The sequence below is a fragment of the Solanum stenotomum genome, unplaced genomic scaffold, assembly GCF_019186545.1.
Source record: "Solanum stenotomum isolate F172 unplaced genomic scaffold, ASM1918654v1 scaffold32769, whole genome shotgun sequence".
In the NCBI taxonomy this organism is placed as follows: domain Eukaryota; kingdom Viridiplantae; phylum Streptophyta; class Magnoliopsida; order Solanales; family Solanaceae; genus Solanum; species Solanum stenotomum.
Genome location: NW_026032121.1, coordinates 64,628 through 75,479, shown reverse-complemented (window position 1 = coordinate 75,479; position 10,852 = coordinate 64,628). Strand labels below are relative to the sequence as shown.

The window sequence follows — 10,852 nt, the reverse complement described above, 5'->3', positions numbered from 1 at the left end:
GCCTTTGGCCCAAATTCGAATTCGTCTGGACCTTTGGTTCACCTGCCTTAAAACTAAAGTTTATCCCCAAAACAATGGAATTTAGGTCATTTCAATTAGAAATCATTGTTGGCCACCTTTGGGCCTCGTCTTTGTACTTCAAAACCTGTATTTGTATTTTTTGACTTTTTATCGGCGTATACGATGTGTATATCACTGTATACCAGCTGCTTTTCGTGCTTTTCGGAGCTCGAAAATTCAAAGTCCAGCTTGGTTTATCCTCTGAAAACCTGTATTTTTCAACCTCCTTCTGGCCGACTCAAGGAACATGAATATTAGGCCATAATGGCCCAATAGGAAAATGTGAGGAGAAGAGATGTAATCCGTGAGAATTCGGGAGATTTCACATGCAAACAAAGGATAATACAAATTAGCATTCACTTTTATAACAAAGGAATTTTAAAATAAAACTTAGTCAACAAAGAAATCAAACACACACTGATGTCATAATTATGACACAACTTGACAATTAATCACAACCTTATTGCATACTTGCTTAAAATGAATAACTCGAAACCAATTAGCCGAAACCTTTCGCGGCATAACTGATATGCTAAAAAATGGATTAAGCAAAATTCCAATAATTTGGACCTCTTTCAACACCCAACAGTAATAAACATGCGTACTTGAACGAATAAAATTAGGGGGTCATTCAAAGGGAAAGAAAACAAGAATAGACTATACTGTGAACATCAATAAAGAAAAAAAAATAAAAAAAAAAAAAAAGTGCTAATGGTACAGTAACAAAACAACTTAACAGTGACCTATAGTCATGCTTTCATATTATGAGCTAATTGATCAAAGATACAATTTCTAAGGAATTGGACATAGATGAATTGCCGAAAAAAAAAATTAAGTTAAACGACCTCCAATCAATTAAGGGAAAAGAGACCATTTAAAGGAAACAAATACTCGATAGCAAGTAGCAATCTTGACCCAAATTGAAAGCAACACCCTTTATGGCAATATAAGTTAATAAATCGAATCGAAAACGCACCCAAGGCCAAGCCTATGTCAATAACTTGAGACAACAAGATACTCACAATAAATGGTCTTAATCATAACGATTTGTCATTTTCTAAAGCAGATTTAGTACTAAAGCGTTTTAAACCAAGTCTAAAAAAATAAAAATGACATAGAGTTGTTACAGTAAATGAATAAAGCATATGACATGCTTGACAAATTCAACAAAAAAAAAAAAAAAAAAAAAAAGAGAGAAAATAAACAAAATCACTGGCTAACAATGTCTGGTTCTTAAATAATGAAGTAGTGAGCATAGACTACATCTTTCAACTAAACATGGAAAATATCTAATAGTGGAAAACATATAAAATATGCAGGGATATGAAAGAATCGAAACGTGAGTCCTACATCGAAAAAAGAAATTTATTATCACAAGAAAACTCTAACACTTTGGCACAAATCTATATATATACCGATATGGATGAAAACTAATTACGGCAAGGTTCAGAAAATGAAAGCAAAAAGTAATGGGGTAATCTTTGATACGCTCTAAACACTTATCATAACATGAGCATGAGCATAAATAGAGAAGAACAAGTAATGAAGAAACAACACGAACTTAAGACGAGCATAACAGCCGCGAGTTTAAGAAGAGCACAGACAAATACACGAGCTCAAACAATCATTCAGCCATCTTGAAAAAAAACGAACACATATCACTCATTTCAGGGAATAATATGAAAGGAATAACATTAAACTGAACATATCACTTAAGCTCATTCTAGAATTCACGAAGAGCTACACATCAAAACAAACAATGACCTCAAAACAGACAAAGGATTATGAGTCGTTTACCTTGTTCGAGGCAGCGATTTGGGACAAGAAATGAGCAGAGGAGACAGCGAGCTTCTTCCAACCACACACACAAACTCCGAGAGCTCCGACGAGCAGCAAGAATGTCTCGGAAAAAGAGATCGGCGCTTGAATACACTCTAATACACTTGATTTCTTAAGTCTGTATTTGATTTAAAAAATCTATCTTTTGCTTTTTCCTAGCTCCCAATTTTCAACTAAAAAAAATCTTCCCAAAAATTCCCCCCCAATACAGTGAACAACAAAACAATTATATAGAAAAGAACTAGGGTTCGAAATTAGGGGGGAAAAAGGATGAAAATTGAATTCAAGAACCATTTCAAAATTCAAAACCTTTCACTAATTTGGACAAACACCATTTTCTCGAGATTTTCGGCCCATTCCCAAAGAGNAAATTAACTACTCCAACAGTAGGCTGAAGATGAAACACGCAAGAGAACTAATAAAGCGAGTGAGGAAGTATACCTTTTTCGGGGCAGCGAACTAGAACAAGACGAAGAGGAGACGACTTCACCACCGCTGAAATACGACTCCGAGAACCTCGGTGAACAGAGCAGAGTCAAACGGGAGCAGAAATTTGATTCCCAATCTCTATAACCTCAAAATCTATTCCCTAAATATTTGTATACATCTACGTATAGCTAGTAGCTCATAGTATGGTCTCCTAATCCAAGCTGATTTCTCTATTTTTCCAACTTTTTTTCCTAATATGTTCCCTAACTCCCAATTTTCGGCCCCCTTTACAGTGAAGAAGGTAAAGTCTTTATAGGGGAGAAATTAGGGTTCCAAATAGGGGGGAAAACAGATGAATTCCAGTGGGAATTCAAAATTCAAACGCCATAAATTTCTTGCACCAATTAGGATAAACACCTTTTCTTGAGATTTTGGCCCATTCCGAAAGAGGAAAGGGGTCAACCACGTGCTGCTGCGACATTAATGCGGAGAGAGACATTGAGGAAGAAGCCAAAATTCACAGCGTACGTCTTGGACTGCTGTACTGTTTCTCGTCTTCGTCGCTATCGTTGGGGTCGTTTTCTGCTTCTGCTTGACGCGCTGCTGGGTTCTCTTGTTAACGTTGAAATAAACGTTGTTGGGTTCCTTTTGAGAATAGAAAAGTGGACGGGTCGGGTCAGGGAAATGGGCTGGACTGGGAAATTTGGTTGGTGTGTGTATGTATTGTATTGTTAATGGGCTGGGTATTGAGGGGAAATTGGAGTGGGTTGTGTGGGCTGCTGACAGACTAGTAAAAAGGCCCAAATTTGGTCTTTGGATGGGTTTAAATTGAGGTTAGAAAATGGGATTTAAGAAATAGCCAAATTGAGTTGAATTAACAAATTTGGCTAAAACCTAAATAAGGTGAACTAAATAAAAATTAATTAATGAGCTTCTTAATCCTAACGAAATAAAATAATTAACTTAACTATAAAATAATTAATTTAAATACGAACTAATTAGTTCAAAATCATAATTATGATTTAAATTAAACTAAATTAGTAAAACACTTAGCTAAAAAGAAATAAAATCTCTTGATATAATTTTCAAATATTTATAAAATATATTAATAAATGTATAAGAACTATGGGTCATTTAGACATTAGAAGAATGATTAAAGTCACTTCAAAACTTAATAATATTTTATAAACTAATTATTCAAAATCATTTGAAATCTAAGAAGCTCAAACATTAACTTTTATCGGGGAGGGTCAAAATTGGGTGTCAACATATATATATATATATATATATATATATATATATGTATATATTTTAGAAAATAATAAGATCATTATTTTAGTTAAATGAGTTTGATAAATTATTAAGCCTATTATTAAAAAAATGACTTTAATGACATGTCATGCCAATGGGAGAGAGTGAGACTTTTGAAGTATCAAGTATATTTGGAGGAAAATAGTGATAGTTGAGTAATATTTTAATCCAAAATAAAACATAAATGATATTTTAAGGCAATTCCTTAAACTTGAGTTATCATTTTGGGAATTGACTCATTAAAATCATCAATCTCTTGTATGTAAGAAACATACTTATATTCATGAATAGATATGTGTAGGGTCTAATAATGAATTATCACAAATTTTTCTACTTTTTCCTGCAGAGTCCTGCCTTTTTCTTTTTCTTTTTCTTTTTTGACTTTGGTCTCTGCTTTTGTCTACATGATGATAAGGTTGGTGGACCTAGCTGGAAATGTGATGGAAATAGCTAGTAAAAGAAAGAACTTTGCATTTTTTGTTTTCTTAAAAACTGAAAAATTACATAACTTGTGGCAATTTGTCCATTTTCATACTGAGAGATATTTCTATTTTTTTGGATATATGGCTTATGCTGCTGTTACTTCCCTTATGAGAACCATACATCAATCAATGGAACTTACTGGATGTGATTTGCAACCGTTTTATGAAAAGCTCAAATCTTTGAGAGCTATTCTGGAGAAATCCTGCAATATAATGGGCGATCATGAGGAGTTAACAATCTTGGAAGTTGAAATCGCAGAGGTAGCATACACAACAGAAGATATGGTTGACTCTGAATCAAGAAATGTTTTTTTAGCACAGAATTTGGAGGAAAGAAGCAGGGCTATGTGGGAGATTTTTTTCGTCTTGGAACAAGCACTAGAATGCATTGATTCCACCGTGAAACAGTGGATGGCAACATCGGACAGCATGAAAGATCAAAAACCACAAACTAGCTCACTTGTCAGTTTACCTGAACATGCTTTTGAGCAGCCCNATCTCTGAGTGTCCACGCTTTTGGATAAAATGGTAACTTGATCCCTCTTTGACTCGAACAAACAACTAAACTCCCAGCCTCAAGAGACAATGGTTTGCTAAACACCGTATACATCCTTCAAATTTAAAGATATAAGTATGATTGTCTTTTTATTGACCAAATGAGCCAAATAGACATAAAGTAGACTTCTAATAGGCTGATCATGCCTTGAGTGTTGGGTCGACTTAGTTCGAAATGCGCTAAAAAATTGATATTTGGTTTTGCTTTACGCTATTTGACTAAGAGTGGCTTTTGAAAGACCGAAAACACAAGTGGACAACTTAGGCTGAAACTCACGACAACCATTGAACGCATGATGAACCAATAAATTATCGATCATTCTGAAAAAAGGATTGAGTATAAAAAAATCCGACTGTGATTTCGCAAAATCGTCCTTTAATATACTACACATACAATAGAAAATGCCATGAAATGCAATGACAGTTATAGCAGTTTAAACACATTAAACACAAATAAACAATTCAACAATTAATAACAATTAATCAAATAATTAAATTTTATTGTTAGAACTTAATTAACTCCCCACCAGAGTCGCCATTTCTGTTTTACTCAAAAAATAAAAGAAAAATGACTTGATATGAAAAATCGACTCAACTTATTTTGAAGAAAAATCAATTTTCAAAATAGAATCGCCAATTAATTTTTGAAAGAAATTAAGAAAACTTATAACATTCAAACGACTTTAAAACAGTAAAAATTATTTGAAATAAAAAGAGTTCAAGGTCAATGTACAGTTTGAGAAGATGTTAGGCCCTCGGAAATGCACTAACTTGCGGTTGACCGGCGATTTGACTAAAATGACAAACTCTAGAAAAATTATTAATTAAGTAATAAAATCCATTTTTTTTATTTTTGAAGGGAAATAAACTAAAGGGATCTTTAAGAGAAAGTGATTCATGTTGACAAGATAACTAAGAAAATAGAATAAAACAAATTATTAAAAAAAATATGATTATTTTAAGTTGAATATAAAAAGGGAGAAATGACTTTTTTTTGGGGAATTTAATTAAATAAAACTAATTCAAACAAAAGGTTAGTCAATACAATAACAAATAAATACAAGAGAGAAGAAATAACAAATTCGGGTCTTTGGCCCAAATTCATGAACCTGTCATAATATTAAAAATACCAAAAATATGGGTTTGGGCCTAATTAAATCAAAATTCTGCTAATAGACCATTCTTTTGGGCCTTTTGGCCCATTTTCACTTTCAAATGTCATGATATACACCAAATGTATACCTGATGTATACACAATGTATATGACTGATATACAGTCCATTTTTAGGACCTTCGAAACACGCCTTTCTAATTTCAACCTTGTATTTCTGTATTTTGACATTTTTTTACTTGTATCTCAATGTTTTCATCATTTATATTGGTGTATATCGCTGTATACGTTCAGTATATAACCTTTTCTTGAACTTTGGAAGCATATATCTCAAATTTTCAGCATGCATTTTGTCTTTGATTTTGACCATATTCATCAATTCCCTACTGGCTGACTCAAAGATAAAAAAAATTGGGCCTTCATGGCCCAAATGAAATGCGGAGGGAGGGTGAAAGCCCATGAGGCTCGAACGGATTCATGCAAGAAAAGAACATAAAAAAATATACATTAGCGTCTATTTGTAAGGGCAGTAGCAAAGTAACCACATAAATTTTAATTGATCTAAATTCACCCTTAAATGAATTACAATCAACAGTAAACTTAAAATAAAATGAATCCAATCGCAAGTCTAACATAATGTTCAAAGATCATGTAATTTTAGATTCGACAAGCACAAAACAACAAATTAATTAACAACTAAAGCATGAAAGAATGAATGAGATCATGACTAGATATTTCTCATAGTTTGATAACACAAACACATCAATGAAGATAAACGAGAGAAAGTGGTACTGCCAAAAATACTTTAAGCTCAAATTGACGACATGAACAACTCTACATTTTTCATGAATGCATAGTCAGCGAAAGAAAAGTTAAAACAATAAAATTGCTCTTAGATTGAACTACAAATGAAACTCAATCAACATAAACTATCAGGAGAGAAGAAAAGAAGAACTTATGCTTGATAAACACAATAGGAACAGGACACTACTGTATCATGGGGAAGATTTCAATTCAGACCAAATAAGAATCTGGACCAATTTTATCATATACAAGATGAACTTCGAACAGACAGAGCATGAATGGAAATTAGCATAATTGAAACAATCAGCTACAAATTTGAAACATCAAATATAAAATACTAAGTGAACTCGAAATATTGATGTCTTGCTTCATTCCTCCAACTTGTGGTGCAAGAACGAAAAGAGCGACATCGAACACCTCACATCATTAGAGATTCATGATAAACAAGAACAAGCTAGGATTTAGTACGATACGAAAACTAATCACAGCTACGCCAAGAAGGTTGAGACGACAAGAGTAACAACAATCAGAAAAACAACCCTCCATTATCTATACACATATTCAAGTTGCAATCGAAACTAAAAGATGAAATAGTAGACAAAATAAGACGAAGAACCTCAACTCTTATCAATATCCATAAGCAAACAAACCATATTCAATAAAGCAAACCGAGTTTACACGAGAAAAGAATGAACTGCAAAATCGATTGACTAAACAGAAAGTTGTACTACTAACTTGAAGCCAACAATGAGTTGAAACAACCCCAAATTTCTAACATTTAAACAGCTCAACAATTGAGAATCAAACACACCAACACATTGAACGTAGCAGAAATATGAACTAAAATTAGGAGAGGGTTTACCTTTTTTCGGGCAGCGAGACTAGGACAATGACTTTAAAGTGGTTCCACCACCACAAGTAGAGCTTCACCCAGTTTTGAAAAGCTCTAAAGGATTCAAAATCTAGTAAAAGAAGCTAAAAAATCTTTGTTCTAGAGGATAAATCCTCTTTCTTTTGATGAAATTCACTCCATTTTTCGAGTAGTAAATTAATGTCTAAAAAATCCCCCAAAGCATTAAACGAAGAAGAGTATATATAGGAAGAGAAATAGGGCAGATTTTGATAAGAATTTCCCAAATTTGAAATTTAAAAATCTCCCTCCTGAAGAGATAAGGCTGACCAGCAAGAAATCGTACCAGACTCATATAATTCTCAACGGAGAACAATTTTGGACGTTTGATTTTGAGTAAATAACGACGAGGCACGCGAGATTGCAACACCTGACAAATTCGAGTACATTGCTCGTACAAAAGGATAAGGACCGAGGGACGGGGGTGCGATATGTGCGATTTCTGGGCGTGCTGGACTGCGACTTAGGTTTTCTGGTTTCATTTTTCTGGGTTGCTTGCGTAGAAGAAGAAGAAGAAGAAGAATATGCGTCGGGGGTCGGGTATTGGCGTTGTATTGCTGCTGGATTGTTGCTGTATTGAATTGTTGGTGGGCTGGTTCATTTGGTGGAAATGGGCCTGGGAATTGGAGGCATTAATGGGCTAAGTTGGGTTCCTGAGAACTGCTGCTAAAAATAATGGAATAGGCTGAGAATTGTCCCAACTTGGGTCTCCAATTGGGTTTAAGGTGAGATAAAAAATGGGTTAGATCTTGGAGTTTAAGAAATAGTCAAATTGAGTTAAATTAATAAATTTGGCTAAAACCTAAATAAGACGAATTAATATTAATTAATTAACGAGCTTCTTAATCTTAACGAAATAAAATAATTAACTTAATTGTTAACTAATGATTCAAAATTATAATCATAATGTAACACCCCAGAATTTTTTTTGAACTAAGACTCGAACCGTTCATCGTAGTGAGTGAGATTTTACCGAGGAATTAAAATTTCTTAAGTGTTAAGGTCCCTAGATGTAGCATCTTGAGTTTCAAAAAGAATTAAATTGGAAATAGCAAAATCTGAAATTTTACAAGTTAAGCTAAGTATGAGTTTTGGGTTGACTTCAAACGACCTTAACTCCTAGCTCAGGATGATTTAGGCATTCTACCAGTTACTGTAGGAAACATCTTTGAATTATCTTTCCAACGCCGCCGATTTTGATAAGTTTTGAGGTTGGATGACTGAGCTATGGCCTTTTGAAGTTAGGCTGTCCAGTTAAGGAAAGTCAAAAACGGGTTTTAGAGGGGTAGTTTGGTCTTTTCCTTACCAAAACAGATTTAATTCGTTTTTAGTAATATTTTAGGAGTCTAATCTGATTAGGTTCAGTTTTATAATTCTAAAATACACCTAGGGTTTTAGTTNAATCATGTTTTATAACATAAAATTTTCATTGATTCACGCGGAAAAAAACATCTAGTTCTTATAGTGTGAAAACTATTGAACTTATGGGATGTGGTTCTGTGGAAGTTCATCAAGTGGTAGCTCCTTGTACGCAACTAGTGCTACTTTTTATTGACTAAAAGTTATTTTCTAGATTAAGATTCTTATCATGGGGCCTAATATAAGGTCCTAATCATATTTCTAATATGATAAACTTATACTTGTTTAAATCAAATAGATAGATAAAAGACGTGTTTGCACAAAACTCCTCTCACTTAGCCATGATCCATTAATATTTATTTCTCAACTTCATTAAATCACTTAATTATGATGTGTGTGATAGTTCATCTGTCCCAATTTATGTAACACATTTTTTTAAGTCTGATATAAAAAGAATATCACATTTCGATGATTGAAAAAACGTTTAATTTATTTATTATTCTTAATGACATGATTTATAACGACACAAATGATTAAAGATTTGTTTTACACCACATATTTTAAAAGTCTCCATTTCCTTATTAAATGTTACATCAAATCAAACAGTACCACATAAATTAAGACTGAGTGAGTAATATGAATATATGATATAGTGTTGTTTAATAATGTGTAGGGCCTTTTCTTTTTGGCCATGCCAACATAATGTGATGTTGACAAGTGACAACCTTAAGAATCATTGTTTGCAAACTACTATTCTTGTCCTTATAAATACTCACTTCTAATTGTATTAAAAACCTGGATTCTAACCATTCTTCATCTTGCCATTACCAAAATAAATCAATACCAAGAGTCAAATATGGCCTTAGAACAAATTTTTCGAGACCAAATAGCATAAACTACCTTTGATCAATGCGATATTTCCTTTGAAAAATGGAAGACAATTGATCTTGATAAACTTGAAGAAAATTCACCTGGAGGTTTCGAGTGCAACATTTGCCTGGATGTTGTACATGATCCTGTTGTTACATTATGTGGTCACCTATATTGTTGGCCTTGCATCTACAAATGGATACATTTTAAGACCATTTCATCAGAGAACATCGATAATCAACAGTTTGCAAAGCTGAAGTCTCACAAAAAACATTGATTCCACTCTATGGTCACGGTCAGGCTACAAAAACATCGGGCAGGGCCCTGAATCTTGGTATAGTCATACCACAAAGACCTCCTAGTCCGAGATGCAGGAGTCACGGACTAATACACAATAATAATATGCCTCCATTATCCCAACAAACTCATGATCAGCATCGAAATTACACGAATACAGAACATATGCTAAGTCCTGGTGGCATGACAACAAGGGAAATTGTTTATGCACGAATGTTTGGGAACTCATTGAATACTAATTTGTATACACATTCAAGTTCATATAATCTAGCAGGAAGCAATAGTCCAAGGTTAAGAAGACAACTATCACACGCGGATCAATCATTTAGCAGAATCTGTTTTTCCCTATGTTGTTGTTTAGTAACATGTCTTCTCTTGTTCTGACCACTTGACTATACTGATAACAAGAAGTAATGTAAATGCTTAAAGTAAGAACACATATGTTTACGTGGAAACTTCTTTGCTCAAGGGAGGAAAAAACCATGACCAGCCACATAGGGTTTTCTCAAAACTCCAATAACTTCAAACAACTAGTGAATACAGACTGCGATACTCACAAGGATTAAAATCTTAATCTTACACACCTTGTAACACCTCTATTATTGGAGAAGCGGAAAGCTAAATTAGACAAGATTGCAGCAAGGCAGAAATTATGAGAGCTAAAACAGTCTCAAGTTCAAATGAGTATTTTAAATACATTCTCTAAAAACATTCTTTTCACTTTTCATAAGTTCAAGCAATCCAAGTCATACGAAACAAAATAGTTTCTAGAAAATTAAAACTAAAGATAGCAATTTCAACTTGAGAAAACAACTTTGTAACTAA

The 10,852-nt window shown here is 33.5% G+C and overlaps 1 protein-coding gene and 1 pseudogene across 1 annotated transcript; both read left to right on the top strand.

Annotated features, from left to right (window-relative positions):
- The first annotated feature begins 2,811 nt into the window (after positions 1 to 2,811).
- LOC125852174 (uncharacterized) lies at positions 2,812 to 4,625 on the top strand. The gene is made up of 2 exons (XM_049531901.1): positions 2,812 to 3,038; positions 4,055 to 4,625. The coding sequence occupies exons 1-2, from the start codon at positions 2,812 to 2,814 to the stop codon at positions 4,623 to 4,625; spliced, it is 798 nt and encodes a 265-aa protein (XP_049387858.1).
- Positions 4,626 to 9,663: 5,038 nt separating this feature from the next.
- On the top strand, positions 9,664 to 10,573 carry LOC125852178 (E3 ubiquitin-protein ligase RMA1H1-like; annotated as a pseudogene).
- Positions 10,574 to 10,852: the final 279 nt, after the last annotated feature.